Here is a 24,400-nt window from a genome sequence, read left to right on the forward strand (position 1 = left end):
CAAACAAGAACGTGGATTTAAACACCAAACTCCAGCCACCTGCAAACTCTGCTGTGTGGATTTCACCAGATTACCATTTAAACTGTCATTTTTAACTCAATTAAAAACCGAAAACTTTTGGACTATGAAACGGGTTATTCTTTATAATACAAATCTCATTCTAATTTGTCACATTAACAGACACAAATGATGCCGTTTCATACTTCAATAAATTAGTTAGAAGGAAGATGAGAATGTTTATTTAACGCAGCGAGTTGTGATCTGGAATGCACTGCCTGAAAGCAGATTCAATCGTAACTTTCAACTGAGAATTGGAGAAACATTTGAAAGTGAAAATGTTGCGGGGCAATGTAGAAAGAGCAGAGGGAGTGGGACTAATTGGATAGCGCTTTCAAAGGTGCAGCACAGGCACGATGGGCCGAATGGCCTCCTGTGCTGTAAGATTCGATGAAATGCTAGTCGATGCTAAGGAGGAGCCCATGTTCATACACAACCAATTGTTTATTTAGAGCACTCTTCACAATCATTGCAGCTCCATCATTTAACTTTGATACACTGACAGTAAAAGCACAGATTCACTCTGAGGTCAGCTATTGAAAGCTGGCTGACCTCCAGCAGAATCTCCCGGCACAGCCGAGGAGTTGGAAACAGCAGCCAGTTCCCTGAGCAAATCACATGCAATAATTGCCGTTTCCCACCTATCGTACTCACAGTCACCTCTGCCCCATGACCTCTCCCACTATTCAGATCATAGATAAAGCCTGGGCGTTTATACAGACTTATATTGGGAATGATCCTCCGAGGATTCCATTCAAAATGTCAATGTGATGCAGGGCTGTGTCGAATAGCTGATTAGCAGTAAGAATTTTGCAGCCAGGATCTGGATCATTCAGCAATTGATCAATAAAGCAAGTTCAGCTTGAATTGCTGAGTGAGAGTCAGTGCGGGGAGAGCAGAAAAGATTTATACTGCGGTTTGTACATTTGGTTTCTCAGCCTCCTGGGGTGGATCAGTCCTGCTCCTTTCTGTGGATAAAACAAGACCAATTAAAATGAGCTGTGTGAACTATAAAATAAGAGCACTTTCATCACCTCCATATACAACCAGCGGCTGTTTAAATAGGATTCACCGCACATTTAAAAATATAAATTTGCCAGCCATTCCCAGCTGGGGCTCACCAATTGGTCTAAATGCCACTGGAATAGGGAGAGGAAACATTGCGCAGAGTTCCTGCTCCTGCTGGTATCCAGTGATCCCGGCTGGACATGTACTGTGTGGTCATTGGCTCGACTAGGATCGCTCAAGTGTTTGACTCTCCTGCCAACCAACACACACTGACCAAGGCTCACCCAGGAATCGGGCTTCAGCCATTTAAAGGTAAGAGTCTCCCAGCAATGTTACATACCTGGTTTTGTCTCTGTATAAAGTGATACAGATCACGAAAAGGGCAAGGAGTTTCACTCCGAGTGGAATGCACAATATCGCAACGGGGAAAGCCTCTGCAACTGAACAGAAAGTGAGAGATCAAATCGCAGACAAGCAAAGGTGAGATACCAACAATAGAGACAATGAATCCAAGCCTGTAGACAAGTGTGAAACTCGACTGTAAGGCAGAAATATTGTGGTGATGGAGCTCAGCTACATAAGAACATAAGAAATTGGAGCAGGAGTAGGCCATTCGGCCCCTCGAGCCTGCTCCACCATCCAATAAGTTCATGGCTGATCTTCGACCTCAACTCCACTTTCCTGCACTATCCCCATATCCCCTGATTCCCTTAATATTCAAAAATCTATCGATAGCTGTCTTGAATATACTCAACGTGTGAGCATCCACAACCCTGGTTCCCCTGTGACTCCTGGTTCTTGACTCCCCAGCCAGGGGAAACATCCTCTCTGTATCCTCCCTGTCAAGCCCTCTAAGAATCTTGAATCTTTCAATGAGATCACCTCTCATACTTCTAAACTCAAGAGAATATAGGCCAAGTCTACTCAATCTCATCTCATAGGCCAATCCCCCCATCCCAGGAATCAGTTTGGTGAACCTTCATTACACTCTACGGCAAGTATAGAAACATAGAAAATAGGTGCAGGAGTAGGCCATTCGGCCCTTCGAGCCTGCACCGCCATTCAACGAGTTCATGGCTGAACATGCAACTTCAGTACCCCATTCCTGCTTTCTCACCATACCCCTTGATCCCCCCCAGTAGCAAGGACTACATCTAACTCCTTTTTGAATATATTTAGTGAATTGGCCTCAACAACTTCCTGTGGTAGAGAATTCCACAGGTTCACCACTCTGAGTGAAGAAGTTTTTCCTCATCTCAGTCCTAAATGGCTTACCCCTTATCCTAAGACTGTGACCCCTGGTTCTGGACTTCCCCAACATTGGGAACATTCTTCCTGCATCTAACCTGTCTAAACCCGTCAGAATTTTAAACGTTTCTATGCGATCCCCTCTCATTCCTTCCTTTGGTAAGGAGACAAAAACTACACAATACTCCAGGTGTGGTCTCACCAGGGCCCTATATAAGTGCAGTAAGATGTCTTTACTCTTATACTCAAATCATTTTGTAATAAAGGCCAACATACCATTTACTTTTCTAATTGCTTGCTGTACCTGCATGTTAACTTTCAGTGATTCGTGTACAAGGACACCCAGGTCCCTCTGAACACCAACATTTCCCAATCTTTCACCATTTAAAAAATGCTCTGCTTTTCTATTTTTCCAACCAAAATGGGTAACTTCACATTTCTCCACATTATATTCCATTTCCCATGTTCTTGTCCACTCACTTAGCCTCTCTATATCCCCTTGAAGCCTCTTTGCATCCTCCTTACAATTTACATTCCCAACTAGCTTTCTATCATCAGCAAACTTGGATATATTACATTTAGTCCCCTCATCCAAATCATTGGTACAGATTGTGAATAGCTGAGGCCCCAGCACTGATCCTTGCAGCAACCCACCAATTACAGCTTGTCAACCCAAAAATTACCTGTTTATTCCTACTCTCTGTGTTATGTCCATTAACCAATCCTCGATCCATGCTAGTATATTACCCCCAATCCCATGAGCCCTAATTTTGTTTAATAACATCTTGTGTGGCACCTTATCGAATGCCTTCTGAAAATCCAGATACATTACATCCACTGGTCACCCTTATTTATTCTGCTAGTTACAACCTCAAAGAACTCTTAACAGATTTGTCAAACGTGATTTCCCTTTCATAAATCCATGTTTACTCTGTACAATCCTATTATTATTTTCTAAGTGCACTGTTACCACGTCCTTAATAATAGATTCCAGCATTTTCCCCACAAGTGATGTCAGGCTAACTGGTCTGTATTTCCCCGTTTTCTCTCTCCCTCCTTTCTTATATAGTGGGGTTACATTTTCTACCTTCCAATCCGCAGGAACTACTGTAGAATCTATGGAATTTTGGAACATGACAACCAATGCATCCACTATCTCGACAGCCAACTCTTTTAAAACCCTGGGATGTAGGCCATCAGGTGCGAGGGATTGAACGGCTTTCAATCCCATTAATTTCTTCAGTACTTTTTTTTTACTAATGCTCATTTATTTCAGTTCCTCATTCTCACTTAACCCTTGGTTCTCCGCTATTTCCAAGGCTACCTCCTTAAGTACTCTGGGATGCAGTCCATCAGGCCCTGGGGATTTATCGGCCTTCAATCCCATCATTTTCCCCAACACAATTTCCCGACTAATAAGGATTTCCCTCAGTTCCTCCTTCTTACTAGACTCTCTGACTCCTTTTATATATGGAAGGTTGTTTGTGTCCTCCTTAGTGAATACCGAACCAAAGTACTTGTTTAATTGGTCTGCCATTTCTTTGTTCCCCGTTATGACTTCTCCTGATTCTGACTGCAGGGGACCTACATTTGTCTTTACTAACCTTTTTCTCTTTACATATCTATAGAAGCTTTTGCAGTCCGTCTTAATGTTCCCTGCAAGCTTCCTCTCGTACTCTATTTTCCCTGCCCTAATCAAACCCTTTGTCCTCCTCTGCTGAGTTCTAAATTTCTCCCAGTCCCCGGGTTCGCTGCTATTTCTGGCCAATTTGTATGCCACTTCCTTGCCTTTAATACTATCCCTGATTTCCCTTGATAGCCACAGTTAAGCCACCTTCCCTTTTTTATTTTTACGCCAGACAGGGATGTACAATTGTTGTAGTTCATCCATGCGGTCTCTAAATGTCTGCCGTTGCCCATCCACTTCAATCCCTTAAGTATCATTCACCAATCTATCCTAGCCAATTCACGCCTCATACCTTCAAAGTTACCCTTCTTTAAATTCTAGACCATGGTCTCTGAATTAACTGTTTCATTCTCCATCCTAATGTAGAATTACACCATATTATGATCACTCTTCCCCAAGGGGCCTCGCACAACGAGATTGCTAATTAATTCTCTCTCATTACACAGCACCTAGTCTAAGATGGCCTCCCCTCTAGTTGGTTCCTCGACATATTGGTCTAGAAAACCATCACTTATGCACTCCAGGAAATCCGCCTCCACCGTATTGCTTCCAGTTTGGTTAGCCCAATCTATATGCATATTAAAGTCACCCATGATAACTGCTGCACCTTTATTGCATGCACCCCTAATTTCCTGTTTGATGCCCTCCCCAACATCACTACTACTGTTTGGAGGTCTGTACACAAAATAGTATGGAGTGTCAACGAAGAACAACAAATGGAGTGTACCAATAATATAAAATCTCACAGTGATGGGTTAATACTGTAGTATTTACAGTGACAAGGGTTAATACAGTAGTATACAATTATAGAATGGTTACAGCACGGAAGAAGGCTATTTGACCCATCGAGCCCATGCTGGCTCTCTGCAAGAGCACTTCAGCTAGTCCCACTCCCCGCACTTTCCCCGTAGCCCTGCCAATTTTCTTCCTTCAGGTTTTATCCAACTCCCTTTTGAAAGCCGTATTGAGTCAGCCTCCACCACGATTTCAGGCAGTGCATTCCAGATCTTAACCACTCACTGTGGAAAAAAGTGTTTTCTTATGTCGCCTTTGGTTCTTTTGCCAATCACCTTAAATCTGTGTCCTCTGATTCTTGACCCTTCCGCCAATGGGAATAATTTCTCTCTATCCTGCCCAGACCCCTCAAGATTTTGAACTTCTCCATCAAATCTCCTCTCAATCTTCTCTGGTCTAAGGAGAACAACCCCAGCTTCTCCAGTCGAGCCATGTAACTGAAGTCCCTCATCCCTGGAATCATTCTCGTAAATCTTTTCTGCACCCTCTCTAAGGTCTTCACACCCTTCCTAAAATGCGGTGCCCAGAATTGGACACAACACTCCAGTTGAGGCCGAACCAGTGTTTTATAAAGGTTCATCATAATTTCCTCGCTTTTGTACTCTATACCTCTATTCATGAAGTTCAGGATCCCGTAAGCTTTTTTATGCTTTCTGATTTTTTTAATGCTTTACTGCTGTCTCAACCTGCCCTGCCACCTTCAACAATCTATGCACATATACCTCTAGGTCTCTCTACTCATGCATCCCCTTTAGAATTGTACCTATTAGTTTATATTGTCTCTCCTCATTCTACCAAATTATATAAATTAACACTTTCCTGCATTAAATGTAATCTACCACGTGTCTGTCCATTCCACCAGCCTGTCTATGTCCTCTGGCAGTCTATCACTATCCTCCTCACTGTACACGATACATACATTGTGTCATCTTCAAATTTTGAAGTTGTGCCCTTATACACCTGCATCCAAGTCATTAATATATATCAAGAAAAGCAGTGGTCCTAGAACCGACCTCTGGGGAACACCACTGTATAACTTCTTCAAGTCCGAAAAACAACCGTTCACCACTACTCTCTGTTCCTTGTCGTTTAGCCAATTTTGTATCCATGCTGCCACTGTCCCTTTTATTCCATGGGCTTCAACTTTGCTGGCAAGCCTATTATGTGGCACTTTGTTGAACGCCTTCTGGAAATCCATGTACACCACATCAACCGCATTGCCCTCATCAACCCTCTCTGTAACCTCATCAAAAAACTCAATCAAGTTGATTAAACACGATTTACCTGAACAAATCCAGCTATTCTTAATTAATCCACATCTGTCCAAGTGACTGTTCATTTTGTCCCTAATTATTGTTACTAAAAGCTTCCCCACTACCGAGGTTAAAATGACTGGCCTGTAGTTGTTGGGTTTATCTTTACACCCATTTTTGAACAATGGTGTAACATTTGCAATTCTCTAATCCTCTGGCACCAGCCCTGTTTCTATGAAGGATTGGAAGATTATGGCCAGTACCTCCGCGATTTCTTCCTTCACTTCCCTCAGTGTCCTAGTATACATCCTATTTAATCCTGGTGGTTTATCTAGGTTCAATACAGCCAGCCTTTCTAGTATCTCCTCTTCATAATTTTTATCCCATCCAGTATCTCCTCTACCTCCTCCTTCACTATGTTTATGGCAGCATCTTCTTCCTTGGTGAAGACAGATGCAAAGTGTTCATTTATCATCTCAGCCATACCCTCTGCCTCAATGCATGTGTCTGTTTTCTGGCCTTACACCTCATCTTACTACCCGATTACTATGTATGCAGTCTCCTTTGGTGGTGGCTGCCCATGGTTTTTGCACCTTGTACTTTGGGCACCCACCTTTCATGTTTAAATTAAGGACCACCCCCAGACACCGCGTATTTCAATCGAGACCAGGGGGATTTTTGGCCCCAACGTCCACAAAATGGCACAGTTTGCAGGAACTGATGGATTCGGTCAGTTAAGAAGAAAAAGTGCTTGTACCTTTCATATCCTCAGGCCCTCACAAAGCACTGCATGGACTGCAACGGTTCAAGAAGTCAGGTCACTGCCACCTTCTACGAGGGTCATTAGGGATGCCCACATCCCATGAATGAATAAGAAAGCAGCCAATGAAGTACTTTTTGAAGTGCAGTCACTGTTGTGATGTATGGTATCACAGGGCCAATTTGCACACAGCAAACTCTCACAAATAGCAATGTGATAACTGAGCAGATATCCTGTATATTTTTGCTTTTTTCAGGAATTGATATTGACCAGGACACCGGAGAGAATCACTGTTCTTCAAAATAGTGCCATGGGATCTTTTACAGCCATCTGTGAGGGCAGATGGGACCTTGGTTTAACATCTCATCTGAGAGACAGCACCTCTGACAGTGCAGTGCTCCCTCAGTACTGCACTGGGAAAGTCAGCCGAGATTATGTGCTCGAGTGAGATTTGAAAACATGACCTTCTGACTCCGAGGCGAGAGTGCTACCCACTGAGCCACAGCTGTTAAGTGTTTTCTCACTGTACAACCTCTATACACTGGAGAATGTAGGAATGGTTTCTTACCATGTACGAGCTGCAGGTGTGTCTCAGTCTGGATTAGATTTATGTAATTGTCCCATCCCTTGTACTCCACCAGACACAGGTAAGTGTGGTTGTCCTTCACGCTCAGCTGCTTTATCCTGGTTGAAGCGTTTCCCTCCTTTGGGTTCCCGATGAGCTCATACCGATTTCCACCGTTTACAGTTGTCCAAGACCCATTTGATTGGGCTCTAAATGTGACTACGTGTTGATAGGGCTCCTTCCTCATCCATGTAACAGTGGTCAGGTTGGTGTAGTCGCTGGGTGTGAACATACAGGGCAATGTAACCGAAGCTCCCTCGGTCCCTCTCACCACTGAGCCATTTCCACTAGCAGCTGAGGAAAGGACAGACATCACAATATATCAGCGTCTTTGATACATCCTTACTATACAGTATAAATGCACATGAGGCCCATGCTTGAGAGAAGGTCAGTCTGTGACCTGTCCTTTATTCCTTAGCACTCAAGTGATGAAGGTGGATGGAGCTTCCCCTTTTATACCTGAAGGTCCAGGTTAGGAGTGTCTCCCACCTAGTGGTCACTGTTCTCACGGTGTACAACTTAGGTCAGTTTATACATGGGTTACAATGCTGGTTGAATACATGACATCACCTCCACCCCCCAAAGTCTTATTGGGATCACAGGTTGAGTCTCTCTGGTGGTTTACGCTCCCTTGTAGAGCGCCTGAGTTGGGGCTCCGGTTGTTGGGCGCTGGCCTGAGTGTCTGCTGTTTGCGGTGCCTCAGGCCTATCCAGACTGCCCACAGTGACTGGGCTCTCCTCCCTTTGGTTCCGGTGTTTGGTCACCTGTGGTGGAGTGAACTCTATATCGTGTTCTTCCTCTGCTTCTTCTATGGGGTTGCTGAACCTCCTTTTTGTTTGATCCACATGTTTGCGGCAGATTTGTCCATTGGTAAGTTTAACTACCAGAATCCTATTTCCCTCTTTGGCAACTACAGTGCCTGCGAGCCATTTGGGCCCTGCAGCGTAGTTGAGGACAAAAACAGGATCATTTACATCAATACATCGCCCTCTCGCATTCCTGTCATGGTAGTCATATTGTGACTGGCGCCTGCTCTCGACTGATGTCAGTTTATACATGGGTTACAATGCTGGTTGAATACATGACAGTCTTGATGAGAACTTTAATTTGTTTCAGTTCAGAGCTCTCCCTGTGGTCTATGGGTAGAGGTATTGCCCAGTGTAGTACTCAGTCAGTAAGGATCCCAGAGAATGTAGGGTCAGGAGGCCGGGTAGCAGAACGGATTGAGAGATGGCTACAAAACAGAAAACAGAGGATAGAAGGTAAGGAAAGTTTCTCAGACTAGCAGAAAGTGGGAGGTGGTGTCCTTTGACTTACATTGAAAGGTTCTGTTAATACAACCCAATACACTGTCTGCTTTGGCTATGGCTCTCTGCATTGTTCCTGTACCTTGAGTGATGTGTGCACAATAAAACTTGGATCCCTTTCTCTCTGAACCACTTTCAGTGTTGTTCCCTGAAAATGGTAAGTGTACTCTGTGTTGATCCTACCTACCTGCATCACACTGCATTAGTCGAGGTTAAATGCTGTATCAAGTTCCTCATATACTGTATCCCAAAATAGTATAACTGAAAGAAATGTATCTAATGTGTATCTGCCTCACCCAAATGGCCTTCCTTAGAGCACAAGCCTGGTCAATGTGTGTCAATGGAATATTTGACTGTGGAGAGCATCACAGGCAGACCCAATGTCTCATCCAATGTCCAAGAACACACCTTCCAGCAGGAGTCACTGGAAAATGATCAGGAGCAGGAACCCCGGGCAATATTCCCTCTTCATAGCCCGGGGTTTCTGAGAGTTTATTGATCCGTGTGGCTCAGGACCAGACCAGGTGGAGCCTTTTCCCACTGAGCTATCGGAGCAGCGACAGCCCCTGAACATTGATCCTCACCTCTCACACTCAGACGCGTTCCTATCGATGTTCTAAATTTGGCAATATTGAGCTCCACACCACACCGATAACCAGCATTGTCTGCCTGGCTCAGCCGCTCCATCATTATCGAGACATCGTTGTTGCTGAAGTTTCCCACGAATCTGAATCGATTCCCACCTTCCTGCTGTCTCACATTCTCACACAGCTCGATCTGTGAATGGCCCAGACCAGAATATGTGCAGTTAAAAATAACCTTCCCTTTGTGACCTTTGAACCATTTCACAGTGCCGGTGAGCGGGCGATCAGTGGGTGGGTGGGTGAAACTGCACGGCAAGACAGCGGACCTCCCTTCCTCAGCACTCACTGTATCCGCGATGGTCATTGTCCAGCCACTGACAGAAAGCTCTGTGGAGAGAGAGAGAGACAACATTAAATCAGCATGGGAGCAGACTCAGTGTTTGGAAAACATACTGCGAGACAATATACTGAGGGGGCAAAATTGCCCCTTTTATCGCCAGGAAATGATTTCCGCCCGGACGCGGAACAAACATCGCCCCCCCACCCCCGTAGAATTGGGCGGGGGGTTTTGCGGAGGCGCTACGAGGCAGCTCGGCGATGATGATGTCATCGTCCCCTTACCACCCCGGAAGTTAAATTGCCCCGAGCAACCTACCTTAGCGCCTGCCGATGACACTGACAATGACACCTTCAGCTGTCTAGTTGCAGTCGCGAACCGAATGGAGCAGCGCTATTTAAAGGCTCCGTCTTGAAAACTATTTTCTTTCGGCCATTACTTTTTTCTGCTTTCCAACAGTTCAGCAGAGTGCCAGCTCTGTTCCAGCCCCAAATGAGCCGGCTATCCACCTGGCTCATCACTCCCCTCTGCAACCACACCACTCCTGCCCAGCACTCGCACAATGAGAGCCACGCCGCCGTCTGGAACATCATTGAGCAGACCATCGGAGTGCTGAAGCAACGGTTCCGCTGCCTTGACCAGTCGGGAGGAGTCCTGCAGTATTTGCCTGAGCGGGTGTCCCTATTCATCGTCATCTACTGCATCATGCACAACCTGGCCAACATGGGGGCACAGCCATTGCCACCAGGCATAGCTCCACCACCTCAAGAGGAGGAGGAGGAGGACCAGGAGGAGCAGGTGGAGGAGCAACAGCAGGAGGACGAGGAGGAGCAGCAACAGCCGTGAAGGAGGAGGCAGCGACTCCATTACAATCCTGCAAGGAAGGTCGTTTCCACTGATTTCCATCCTACTTCCCGGTTCCTCTGGACGTCCCCATCACCACATCACTTTGCCCTTCCTTACCAAAACTAGAAGATGGAAATGAGAGACAACAGCAAACATTAAACAATCCAATCAACATTTATCAAACAACAATAAAATGTATAAATGTGTGTTATTCATCACCCTTGTGCATTTCCTTATATCCCCTCTTTTGTTGACCTATCCTAATACTCCTTCGCAGAGTGTCCCCCGGCGGCAGCATGGCTGGTGGATGCCTGTTGTGTGTCGGGGCAAGAGACTACAGATGGCCTTGCAGGACGCCCTCGACCAGCTCTGGGCCTGGAAAGCCCGGATGCAGACTGCAACACCTCAGCCTGGCTGGCGGCTGTCTGGGCTGGCTGGGTGACAGGCAGCGACAAGGGCAATGGTGGAGTGGCAGTGGTGGGATCAGGAATGCTGTCAACCTGAGAGAGGACAGCAGGTTCCTGCTCCACTGACCCACTGCCAATCACCCGGGCCAGCACCTCAGCATCCCCACCAACCTGCTGCAGGACAGATTGCTGGGCTGCTGTGACACTGAGATCCCCGGTTGACTGGTGGACCCAGTGACGATGGCAGCAGTCAGAGCTTGCGAGACATGCAGCTGAGACTGAAAGACAGCACCAAGACATTGTGTGGCATCAAGTTGAGACTGCACGAGGGCAGTCTAAGCTACCATGCAAGCAACCATCGACTCTATGCAGCACCAAGACGTTGCGTTGTTTCCGCCTGTTCTGCAATGGAAGCTGCCACATCGCGTCATGAGGTCTGGATCTGTACGGTCTCTCTGGGAGTCTACCATTGTCTGCACACTGGCAATGATGAGCTCCATGGTGTGCACAGAGGTCTGTACAATGTGGAAAGTGGACTCCTCCATGCTCCTTACTGCTACCAACAGGCTCTCGGGCATCCTTCCCATTGCACCTCTCATGTTGGAGTGCATGATCATCACCCTTTGTGTGAACTCCTCCCAATCGAGGTCTTCATCTGAGTCCTGTGCAGAACTCATGTACAAACTCACCCTCCGGGGAAATGGCTCCCGAGATTCCCTTTCCTTTTCACTATGCTGCAGCCGGCTAGGCTCCGGTGCATCACCCAGTGCAGACCCCTCTACTAACCTAACCTCTAAGGACCGTGTAGTGCCAGTATCTGAGCTAGTGCCTGTGGGTGAGAGAAGCAGTGATACAGTGCTTGGCTCCTCCTCGTCCCCCTCTTCTCACTATTGACTCAGTTAGGGGGGGGCTCAGGAACAGACTGCTCATCTGCTGCGTGGTTATCTGAAAACATAAATGGCACAAGAGTTGCATTAAGGTGAGGGCAGGGGGGCAGGAATGGAGCAAGGAAGGCAGACAGTATGAGGAGCTGGAAAGTGATAAGGCCTTCTGGTGTAACAGGAAAGTGAGATAAGAAGAGGGGATAAAGATACCATTGTTGCCCCCAGGGAGCTCGATGTCTCCGCCGGCCACAGTGCCCACACCCTGCGGGCCAATAAGCCGCAGCACTCGCTCCTCCAAGTCAGTCAGCTGGTGCAGTTCAGCTTCTCTCCTCCAGTCTGCTGCTGCTCCCTTCTGTTGTGTGCCATCTTGGCCTGCAAAAGAAAGGAATCTGTGTGAGTAAGTGTCTAGTTATGTATGTAGAAGATATGCCAGCCATGATTAAATAGCTGTGAACGTAGGGAAGGAGTGAAATGAGGATGTGACTGTGGGTAGGTACAGATGGTTGCTGGTTGCCTGCTGGGTTAAGTGCTGGTTTGCAGTGTGTGCACAGACTGAGGCTCAGAGACTGGAATGTAAAAGTTGTGTAAAGGGTGGTCCCGGGAGTCAGGTTCACCTCTGACATACTTGAGCGGTTCGAATCGCTTCCACTCCCTTGGGTTCTAGACTCTGGATTTATTTGGGGGATGTGATAAAATGCAAAAGACCACTGGTTTGGTGCAAAAGAACTTTGATTTTATTAAGGATAAGAAAAATACAATGTCACACTTATAATTACACTAATAAAGAACAGTACATCACATATTCAAAAGAGTTACAGCGAAAATTACACCTCCCACCTCCAAATACCTAATACTGGTTAGGTTAGACTCCAGGGCAGACAGGGACTATGCTTACTAATCCTTTCTGGTCAGCTAGCGGTTTTGGGGTTCTTTGGATCCTGTAGGTTCTGTTTGCCGTACCCCGAACGTCGGAGAGGACTTCTTACTGCGCAATCTTCAGTTGGGTTGAGTCCGCTGATGCGGTATGGCGCATTTTGGATTTGTTGGGTAAGTACCTATTTTCTTTCGTTAGAAATAGGTTTCAAAGTCCTTTTAGTTAATGCTTTCACCTGTTGGTAGTCAGGCTTAGATTGTAGAGTGGAAACTTTCGATTGGTCGGTTTCTTCCTTGTGAAGTTTAGTTTCGAGTTTGGTCGATCGCGGTGGTTTTAGTGGTACCACGTTGACTGTGGTCGGTTGTTGCCGCAATGGTGATGTTCTTCCTTCTTTTTTGATGTCAAGACGTCGAGGCTGGAGAAGTTAGTTTACAACTGTCGCGTTGGTTTCTCTCCCTTCTTGATGGCATAGTCATAGTATGGCACTAGCACTATCACAAGCAGTGTCTATCGAGGCAGTAGCATAAGCAGTAGCAAAGCAAAAGCATACCCTTTTTTAAAGCAGGGTCCAGTTATACGTTTTGAGCTGTCCTAATCTCACGTCAGAGAGACGTGAGTCCGGGGTCGGCGAGAGGCCTACAAAAGGCCATGGGAGGCGTCGGGAGGTGTATCGGAGAGACGTGAGTCCGGGGTCGGCAAAAGGCCTACAAAAGGCCATGGGAGGCGTCGGGAGGTGTAGCGGAGAGACGTGAGTCCGGGGTCAGCGAAAGGCCTACAAAAGGCCATGGGAGGCGTCGGGAGGTGTATCGGAGAGACGTGAGTCCGGGGTCAGCGAAAGGCCTACAAAAAGCCGTGGGAGGCGTCGGGAGGTGTATCGAAGAGACATGAGTCCGGGGTCGGCGAAAGGCCTACAAAAGGTGAGCCGGTGCAGCTACAGGGTGAAGGCAAAAAAGAAGTAGAGAGAAATAGAAAGGTGACGTCACAGCCAAGGGGGTAAGTGATTGGCTGGTGATTGGTGAGTAGTTTTTCTTTTTTCTCTTCTATATCAGTGAGTAACTTTGAACATTGTTGTTGGCAATTTAAGTGTATCTAAGGGTTAAGTCGTGGCAGGAGAGCTCGGACACGTGTTATGCTCCTCCTGTACCATGTGGGAAATCAGGGACGCCTCCGGTGTCCCTGACGACTATGTGTGCGGGAAGTGTATCCGCCTCCAGCTCCTGACGGACCGCGTTGTGGAATTGGAGCTGAAGGTGGATTCACTCTGGAGCATCCACGATGCTGAGAATGACGTGAATAGCATGTTTAGTGAGTTGGTCTTACCGCAGGTAAAGGGTACGCAGCCAGATAGGGAATGGAAGACCAACAGGAAGAGCAGTGCAAGGAAGGTACTGCAGGGATCCCCTGCGGTCATCCCCCTGCAAAACAGATACACTGCTTTGAGTGCTGTTGAGGGGAATGACTCATCAGGGGGGAGCAGCAGCAGCCAAGTTCATGGCACCGTGGCTGGCTCTGCTGCACAGGAGGGCAGGAAAAAGAGTGGGAGAGCGATAGTGATAGGGGATTCAATTGTAAGGGGAATAGATAGGCGTTTCTGCGGCCGCAACCGAGACTCCAGGATGGTATGTTGCCTCCCTGGTGCAAGGGTCAAGGATGTCTCCGAGCAGGTGCAGGACATTCTGAAAAGGGAGGGTGAACAGCCAGTTGTGGTGGTGCACATTGGTACCAACGATATAGGTAAAAAACGGGATGAGGTCCTACGAGACGAATTTAAGGAGCTAGGAGCTAAATTAAAAAGTAGGACCTCAAAAGTAGTAATCTCGCGATTGCTACCAGTGCCACGTGCTAGTCAGAGTAGGAATCGCAGGATAGCTCAGATGAATACGTGGTTTGAGGAGTGGTGCAGAAGGGAGCGATTCAAATTCCTGGGGCATTGGAACCGGTTCTGGGGGAGGTGGGACCAGTACAAACCGGACGGTCTGCACCTGGGCAGGACCGGAACCAATGACCTAGGAGGAGTGTTTGCTGGTGCTGTTGGGGAGGAGTTAAACTAATATGGCAGGGGGATGGGAACCTATGCAGGGAGACAGAGGAAAACAAAATGGAGACAGAAGCAAAAGACAGAAAGGAAATGAGTAAAAGTGGAGGACAGAGAAACCCAAGGCAAAAAACAAAAAGGGCCACTTTGCAGCAACATTCTAAAGGGTCTAAGTGCATTAAAAAGACAAGCCTGAAGGCTCTGTGCCTCAATGTGAGGAGTATTCAGAATAAGGTGGACGAATTAACTGTGCAGATAGCAGTTAACGGATACGATGTAATTGGCATCACGGAGACATGGCTCCAGGGTGACCAAGGCTGGGAACTCAACATCCAAGGGTACTCAACATTTAGGAAGTGTAGACAGAAAGGAAAAGGAAGTGGGGTGGCGTTGCTGGTTAAAGAGGAAAATAATGCAATTGTGAGGAAAGACATTAGCTTGGATGATGTGGAATCGGTATGGGTGGAGTTACGGAATACCAAGGGGCAGAAAACGTGAGTGGGAGTTGTGTACAGACCTCCAAACAGTAGGGTGATGTTGGGGAGGGCATCAAACAGGAAATTAGGGGTGCATGCAATAAAGGTGCAGCAGTTATCATGGGTGACTTTAATATGCATATAGATTGGGCGAACCAAACTGGAAGCAATACGGTGGAGGAGGATTTCCTGGAGTGCATAAGGGATGGTTTTCGAGACCAATATGTTGAGGAACCAACTAGGGGGGGAGGCCATCGTAGACTGGGTGTTGTGTAATGAGAGAGGATTAATTAGCAATCTCGTTGTGCGAGGCCCCTTGGGGAAGAGTGGCCATAATATGGTGGAATTCTACAGTAGGATGGAGAATGAAACGGTTAATTCAGAGACCATGGTCCAGAACTTAAAGAAGGGTAACTTTGAAGGTATGAGGCGGGAATTGGCTAGGATAGATTGACGAATGCTACTTAAGGGGTTGACAGTGGATGGGCAATGGCAGACATTTAGAGACCGCATGGATGAACTACAACAATTGTACATCCCTGTCTGGCGTAAAAATAAAAAAGGGAAGGTGGCTCAACCGTGGCTATCAAGGGAAATCAGGGATAGTACTAAAGCCAAGGAAGTGGCATACAAATTGGCCAGAAATAGCAGCGAACCCAGGGACTAGGAGAAATTTAGAACTCAGCAGAGGAGGACAAAGGGTTTGATTCGGGCAGGGGAAATAGAGTATGAGAGGAAGCTTGCAGGGAACATTAAGACGGATTGCAAAAGCTTCTATAGATATGTAAAGACAAACAGGTTAGTAAAGACAAATGTAGGTCCCCTGCAGTCAGAATCAGGGGAAGTCATAACTGGGAACAAAGAAATGGCAGACCAATTGAACAAGTACTTTGGTTCGGTATTCACTAAGGAGGACACAAACAACCTTCTGGGTATAAAAGGGGTCAGAGGGTCTAGTGAGAAGGAGGAACTGAGGGAAATCCTTATTAGTCGGGAAATTATGTTGGGGAAATTGATGGGATTGAAGGCCGATAAATCCCCAGTGCCTGATGGTCTGCATCCCAGAGTACTTAAGGAGGTGGCCTTGGAAATAGTGAATGCATTGACAGTCATTTTCCAACATTCCATAGACTCTGGATCAGTTCCTATGGAGTAGAGGGTAGCCAATGTAACCCCACTTTTTAAAAAAGGAGGAAGAGAGAAAACGGAATTATAGACCGGTCAGCCTGACATCAGTAGTGGGTAAAATGATGGAATCAATTATTAAGGATGTCATAGCAGCGCATTTGGAAAGAGGTGACATGATAGGTCCAAGTCAGCATGGATTTGTGAAAGGGAAATCATGCTTGACAAATCTTCTGGAATTTTTTGAGGATGTTTCCAGTAGAGTGGACAAGGGAGAACCAGTTGATGTGGTGTACTTGGACTTTCAGAAGGCTTTCGACAAGGTCCCACACAAGAGATTAATGTGCAAAGTTAAAACACATGGGTTTGGGGGTAGTGTGCTGACTTGGATTGAGAACTGGTTGGCAGACAGGAAGCAAAGAGCAGGAGTAAATGGGTACTATTCAGAATGGCAGGCAGTGACTAGTGGGGTACCGCAAGGTTCTGTGCTGGGGCCCCAGCTGTTTACATTGTACATTAATGATTTAGACGAGGGGATTAAATGTAGTATCTCCAAATTTGCGGATGACACTAAATTGGGTGGCAGTGTGAGCTGCGAGGAGGATGCTATGAGGCTGCAGAGTGACTTGGACAGGTTAGGTGAGTGGGCAAATGCATGGCAGATGAAGTACAATGTAGATAAATGCGAGGTTATCCACTTTGGTGGTAAAAGCAGAGAGACAGACTATTATCTGAACGGTGACAGATTAGGAAAAGGGGAGGTGTAACAAGACCTGGGTGTCATGGTACATCAGTCATTGAAGGTTGGCATGCAGGTGCAGCATGTGGTTAAGAAAGCAAATGGCATGTTGGCCTTCATAGCAAGGGGATTTGTGTACAGGGGCAGGGAGGTGTTACTTCAGTTGTCCAGGGCCTTGGTGAGGCCACACCTGGAGTATTGTGTAACTTGTGGAAGGACGTTCTTGCTATTGAGGGAGTGCAGCGAAGGTTCACCAGACTGATTCCCGGGATGGCGGGACTGACATATCAAGAAAGACTGGATCAACTGGGCTTGTATTCACTGGAGTTCAGAAGAATGAGAGGGGACCTCATAGAAATGTTTAAAATTCTGACGGTGTTAGACAGGTTGGATGCAAGAAGAATGTTCCCAATGTTGGGGAATTCCAGAACCAGGGGTCACAGTCTAAGGATAAGGGGTAAGCCATTTAGGACTTCGATGAGGAGAAACTTCTTCACCCAGAGAGTGGTGAACCTGTGGAATTCTCGACCACAGAAAGTTGTTGAGGCCAATTCACTAAATATATTCAAAAAGGAGTTAGATGTAGTCCTTACTACTAGGGGGATTAAGGGGTATGGCGAGAAAGCAGGAATGGGGTACTGAAGTTGCATGTTCAGCCATGAACTCATTGAAAGGGCCGAATGGCCTACTCCTGCACCTATTTTCTATGTTTCTATGTTTCTAGATCAGTCCAGAATTGTTTGTTTAATTTTGGCGGATCCATGAATTCTTTGTCCTATTGTGGCAGGCTCGTTAATATGTCTCGGGTGGGCTGATCTTCTAAATCTGCTTCTTGATGGAAATATTAGCTTGGTAATCGCAATATTCTTTGTGCCTGGCTTTTGCATGCAGGCTGGAGTGGGCCTTTTATTTTTATGCATAGGGTGAAAATGATTTTCCCGGTTCAGGTTGATGGCTGGCCATCTCTGAGTTAATTGTTGCAATGTTAATGTCTCTTGTGGAGAAGGGTTTTCGAGTATCCATTTTCCAGACAATTTACCTTAGTCTCAATGCCCCAGGCAGTTTCAATAATCAAACTGGCTTCTTTAGTTCTCTAGTCCTGCCCACAGACTGAATTTGTCTTGTAATCCCAAATTTGATTAAAGTTCGTAGTTTCTTCCATGAGTATTTTAGGATTTCAAACTTTCTGGTAGATAGTTCCAAAGTAAATTTCCTTTCCAATGAGTCCAAACACGGGGGGTGGCAGTGGGGGGGGGGTGGGGGGGGGGTGAGGGGGGGGGTGCGGTTCCCACAAATTCTGCCCTTCTCTTACAGTTGTGTAAACATCTACTCACCTTGACCACCCGAATCATATCGTTGAATTTCTTCCGGCACTGTGTTGGGCTTCTGTCAATCACGGCACTGGCCGACACCTCTGCAGCCACTTCTGCCCCCAAGGCCCTAAAAACCTGCGGCATTGGCTGTCTCCCAGATGGGGGGAACAGTGCATTTATCCTTCTCTCTGTCCCCACCAATGTCTCCAATGCCAGGTCATTGAACCAAGTGGCTCATTCAAAAGGCATTGGAGCAACCAATACAGACCTTCCTTCCAGCTCTCATTGAACTTCAGCCATGATGAAAATGACCAGGTGCTGCCTGAAACGCCATCCCCTTTAAGAACTGGAATGAGCAGGAGGCTGAATATCGCTGATTGAAAATCATCTGAAATTGGGTGCAGCTCTCTGGTAATCTCATGATAGAGCTAGAGTAAGAGAGAGAAGTGTGAAATTGAATCAGAAGGTTAGAGTGAAGAACCATCACCATAAATGGTTAAAGTGGTTACCAGGAAGAGTAGTGAAGATATGTGGTCCTCGCACATATTTGGTCAAGATGTTTGATCATGGAAAGGTTAGGTTTGTTCACATTGATCAACTACAGATGTGGAAGGAGTTGAAAGTTGGAATGATTCGATTATTTCTGATGATTCAGATAGTCTTGTTACAAGAAGAGTATCAGTAGCAAATCCTACATCAGATGTATGAGAAACAATTCCAAGAGAAAGTCAGAATTTAAATCCAAGTCCGAGTCAGGTAGACAAACCATCTGAAGTTGTAGAGAGTTCAAATGTAGATCAAGGGCTGCCATTGGAGAAAAACTCTCCTCAGGCTCAGCCTAGAATGAGTCTACGTTCGACAACAAGTTTGGAAAGTTCTGTTCGAGAGGGAAGGTATCTTCCAAAAAGAAAACCAATGGTTAAGTTTGATTTGTAAGTATGAAAAAATAAGTTTATATCTTTTTTTGTGTATAACCATGCAAGTTATGTAAGATGATTATTTTAGAAACATAGAAATTTATAGTACAGAAGGAGGCCATTTCGGCCCATCATGTCTGCACTGGCCGACAAAGAGCCGCACGGCCCTTCGTCAGTCGCCCTAAAGGTTACATACAAACCCATGAACAATGATGGAAAGGCAAAGAGCACCCAGCCCAAACACTCCACTCCAACCGGAGCCATGCGATCTCCTGGGAGAGGCAAAATCTAGATAAAAACCCAGGCCAATTTAGAGGGAAAAATTCTGGGAAAATTTCAATCCATCCAGGCGATCAAAACTGGGGGGTGGGGGCAGGGGGAGGGGAGAGAGGTGGCGGGGGAGGGAGAGAGAGGCGGCGGGTAGGTGGGGGGGAGAGAGGCGGTGGGGGGGAGAGTGAGAGAAACAGCAGGCGGGGGAAGAGAGAGGCGTCGGGTGGGGGGGAAAGAGAGGCGGCGGGGAGAGAGGAACACGTGGGGGGAGAGAGAGAGAGACGCCGGGGTGGGAGAAAGAAAGAGAGACACGGGGGAGATAGAGTGCGAGATGGGGAGGGAGAGATAGACTGGGGGGAGAGAGAGACTGGGGAGGGAGAGAGGGAGACTGGTGAGAAAGAGAGAAGCATGAGGGAGGGAAGAGAGAGAGAGACACAGGGGTGGTGTATCACTCAGGGAAGAAGTATCACGTTCTTCCAACCCCTTTACACCCACACCCAATTTCTCGGAAAGTGGAAGGGACATCGTTGGTGTGGAAGAAATCCGGAAGTCACGACACTGTCACTATTCACTTCATACCCAATAAACCTGTTAACAATCCGTGACCCATACTTGGGCTGGGGGTGTCAGGAATTTCGGTATAAGAACGTAAGAAATAGGAGCAGGAGCAGGCCATTTGACCCCTTGAGTCTGCTCCGCCATTTAATAAGATCATGGCTGATCTGATCTTGGGCTCAGCTCCACTTCCCTGCCTGCTCCCCATAACCCTTCACTCCCTTATCGCTCAAATATCTGTCTATCTACACCTTAAACTTGGGTTGGGATCAGGAACTTCGGCTGGGGGAGCCATGCACTTGGGCTGGGGTCAGGAAGTTTGGCTGGGGGAGACATGCACTTGGGCTGGGATGGGGTCAGGAACATGGGAGGCTTTTGCTGGGTTGGTGGATATCGATCCTCTCTGGGTTCTGAAGTCAGAATGGCTCGAATTACACTTTGCAAAGTCACTCAGAACTTGGGCTGGGCGGTTCCATTTACACATTCCAGAGAAATCTAGGTGCGGCTTATCATCCAAGGGGACCAATCAGCAATCAGGTCATGTGATAATGGAGAGCCAATCAGATCATTTTCACAGTGCAAATAACTGCACCCAGCTTTTATACCACTTTTGCAGCTGTCAACTATTCAGAGGAATGGAGAGTTACTGAAACCCTGACCTACTTACCCGATGTGAAACCCGAGCGCAGGGAACCTTGTGAAAAAGCTGGAAAATGGTAGGTACACGGTAAAATGCTGCTTAAAAATCTTTTAACAAGCTTTTAACTTTGTCAGTGGCTGCCCCGCCACTTGGTGTCGAGTCTATAAAGCACAGGCAGAACGGCACTTGGGAAACTGACATGGAGGCGGGTTGACAGTGAGCTGGCGACTTGCTGTCAATCTTCTACATTTTGACAGCGGACCCACCTCCAAACCCATCCTCTGAGCACCGGCAAAATTCCAGCCTCAGGCGCTGTTCCGTCTTCATCCCATTCAAACGCTACGTTGAACACAATCATGCTATGATCACTATTGGATAAATGTTAACGCAGTTAGGCTGTTAAATCTGTCCCGTTACTCATTACTAATATGCCGTGCCCCCTTGTTGCCTATAGGACATATCGTTGTCGAAAATGATCCCGGACACACTCAAGAAAATCACTGTCTTTCTGACAGGTGCTAGTCTGCTTATCCCAATCGATATGAAAGTTAAAACCTCCATTAAAACGGGGGAGATAGAGAGCGAGATGGGGAGGGAGAGATAGACTGGGGGGAGAGAGACTGGGGAGGGAGAGAGGGAGACTGGTGCACGCTTGTCTAATCTAATAACAGAATACCCGGGAGTGAGTTACAGGCTGGAATCTAATCGAGTGTTCCGGTGGTTTATATATAGATTATTGGATACCCGTGAGTGATTTACAGGCTGGAATTTAATCGAGGGGTTCGGGTGGTTTATATATAGAATATTGGATACCCGTGAGTGATTTACAGTCTGGAATCTAATCGAGTGTTCCGGTGGTTTATATATAGATTATTGGATACCTGTGAGTGATTTACAGGCTGGAATCTAATCGAGTGTTCCGGTGGTTTATATATAGAATATTGGATACCCGTGAGTGATTTACAGGCTGGAATCTAATCGAGTGTTCTGGTGGTTTATAAATAGAATAACGGATACCTGTGCGTGAGTTACAGTCTGGAATTTAATCGAGAGGTTCGGGTGGTTTATATATAGGATATTGGATACCCGTGAGTGATTTACAGACTGGAATCTAATCGAGTGTTCGGGTGGTTGATATATCGGGATTGAGAATCCGGTCCTGATGCAGTGCCAGTGAGACCATGCTCTTTAAACACTGTGCTCTCTGATGACCTCGGGATTTAATACAGGATCAGTGGTTTACATCTGCAACAACAAATGATCTAATTGAGGTGTTTAAGATGATTAAAGGATTTGACTATTTCCTCTGGTGGGGTAGTGGAGAACAAGGGGCATAACTTTAAAATTAGAGCTAGGCCGTTCAGGGGTGATGTCAGGAAGCACTTCTTCACTCAAAGGGTCGTGTAAATGTGAAACTCTCTGCCAAAAAGCTGGTGATGCTGGGGATCAGTTGAAAATGTCAAAACTGAGATTGATAGGTTTCTGTTAGGCAAGGCTATTAAAGGTTGTGGAACCAAGGCGGGTAGATGGAGATCAGACACAGATCAGCCATGATCTAATTGAATTGCGGAGCAGGTTGGAGGGGCTGAATGGCCTTCTCTGGTCCCTATGCAGAGGTAGGGAGTTACAGGGCTATGGAGGGATTTATAGACAAGGACAAGAGATTTAAATTGAATGTTTGATGGGATGGGCTGCCAGAGAAGGTCAGGGAGTGATACACACGAGCAGACAAAAAAGACCAGCTGGCACCTTCAGGGTTAAAGAGAGAGAGAATGATCACTTCTCCCAGACACCGACAGCTGCCTACACCAGCTCTCAGCTCCCTCTGCCACTTCCAATATCTCCACCACCCTTCATTCCCCAGCCATACAATGGCGTTCCACGCCACAGGACAGGTAGAAACATTAATCAAAAAGGCTGATGGAATATTAGCCTTTATATCGAATGGGCTAGAATAGAAAAGGAAGATGTTTTTCTACCGTTCTAAAAAAACTCTGGTTAGATCACATATTGAGAACAGCTCTGGGCACCACATGTAAGGAAGGATATATTAGCCTTGGAACAGTGCAGTGCAGTTTCACCAGAATGTTACCAGGGCTCCAAGGGTTACATTTTGAGGAGAGATTATATAAAGTAGACTTGTAGTCCATGGAATATAGAAGGTTAAAGGGTGATTTGATTGAGGTTTTTAAGATATTGAAAGGACTTGTTCGGGTAGATCAAGAGAAGGTTTTTTACTGGTGGGGAAGTTGAGGATAAGGGAACATAACCTCACATTCAGAGCCAGACCTTCCACCAGAGGTCAGGAAAAACTTCTTGACGCAAAGGGTGGTAGAACTGTGTGGAACTCTCTCTGTAAAAATACCCAGCGCAAGAAATAATTTTAGCTCTGAGATCGATAGATTTCTGCGAGCCAAGTGTAGTAAGGGATATGGAGCCAAGGCAGGTGAATGGAGTTAAGGTACACATCAGCCAGGATCTCATTAAATGGTAGAACAGACTCGAGGGGCTGAATGGCCGACCCCTCTTCCTATGTTCCTTGTGTCTCGCTCGAAACCTGACACTCGCTCTGCCCCTCCCTGTTTCTCTGACTGACCGTCGCTCCCCTGGACTTTCACCCACTGCGACCCAACGGTGAAATAGTAAAAAGGAGCAGTTTATGCAACAAAATGAAAGTGAACAGTTGTTAATGGAAAGCACCTACTGTAACCCTGCACCGAGACCGACAGCAGGACTGTGGGAAGCCAAACATAGAGAGAATTCATCGCCAGCTCTCCGCTGTTTCGTCCTTCTCCTTCGCTGCTTCTTGTCTCCTGACACTAAAATGCTCAAAGTGTTTCTTCACTTCCTCTGCAACCTGCGTAAACTGTTGATCAGTCTCACTGAATTTAACAGGCTAACAGGAAGTGTCTTTAGTTGAGCGTCACGTGAGAATGAGAGATATTGCATCAGCTTCCAATATTGTTGGCAGAATGTCCATCGAGCTCCAGGGGGTTAAATTGATTCGCGGGGAGAACGGGCGTGGGGATGGCTGTACGCGATGAACCCAGGCCCATAAAATCCATGCTGCCTGCTGATTTCCACCATTGCTGTGTGCAGCCAGCGCTACCCGTGCTGTTGATCAGTTGCAGGCACCAGGAGGGAGATCAAAATCAGGAATGCACAATGCCATTTAAAGGCAGCCAGCTCTTCTTAAAGGGGATGTGGATTGGTGTGTCTAGAGGTATATCCATGTTTGCTAACTGTTATGTAATGATGTGTGTATCGTCCCAGTACCTTAAATGTATTGTAAGTACTATGCCGAAATAGGAGGTGGGTGGGGTGGTTTGACCCATCCACCTCCATGGCACGAACCTGGTATTGCAGTACTCCTAGGAACGGTGCAGTGGCTCTGGACCTTTTGGCTAAGAGCATTGGCGCAGAGTGATCCTTGATGTGTGCAAGGTGACCTCTGGCGTTTGTGATCTGACAAAGAATTGGAAAGATTGGCTACGAAAATTAAAAAAAAAAAAAATGTATTGTAAGTACTATGCCACACCACAGAGGGCGCTGCGGTGGGAAACCCTGGTAGTACCTGTAACAAGGGCTATATAAGGCTGACCACCACACCTGGGAGGCACTCTGGAGCTGAACAATAAAGGACGAAGGTCACAGCAGT

At 46.6% G+C, this 24,400-nt stretch overlaps 2 protein-coding genes across 3 annotated transcripts in view; one reads left to right on the forward strand and one right to left on the reverse strand.

Moving 5' to 3' along the window:
- Positions 1–24,400, forward strand: part of slc5a6a (solute carrier family 5 member 6a) — a 110,792-nt gene that overhangs the window by 68,896 nt on the left and 17,496 nt on the right. The gene's annotated exons all lie outside the window — the stretch shown is intronic.
- LOC139276048 (sialic acid-binding Ig-like lectin 10) lies at positions 483–23,526 on the reverse strand. 2 transcript variants are annotated; one of them, XM_070893498.1, is made up of 5 exons: positions 23,447–23,526; positions 9,325–9,711; positions 7,377–7,727; positions 1,406–1,505; positions 483–1,025 (listed from the first exon to the last, which is right to left on the reverse strand). In XM_070893498.1, exons 1-5 carry the CDS (start codon positions 23,505–23,507, stop codon positions 1,010–1,012), a joined length of 915 nt encoding a protein of 304 aa, XP_070749599.1. In that variant the 5' UTR covers positions 23,508–23,526; the 3' UTR covers positions 483–1,009. The 2 variants fall into 2 exon arrangements, with proteins under 2 accessions (XP_070749599.1, XP_070749690.1); XM_070893589.1 differs by lacking the exon at positions 1,406–1,505.

This window comes from Pristiophorus japonicus, chromosome 1 (assembly GCF_044704955.1).
Source record: "Pristiophorus japonicus isolate sPriJap1 chromosome 1, sPriJap1.hap1, whole genome shotgun sequence".
NCBI classification, from domain to species: domain Eukaryota; kingdom Metazoa; phylum Chordata; class Chondrichthyes; family Pristiophoridae; genus Pristiophorus; species Pristiophorus japonicus.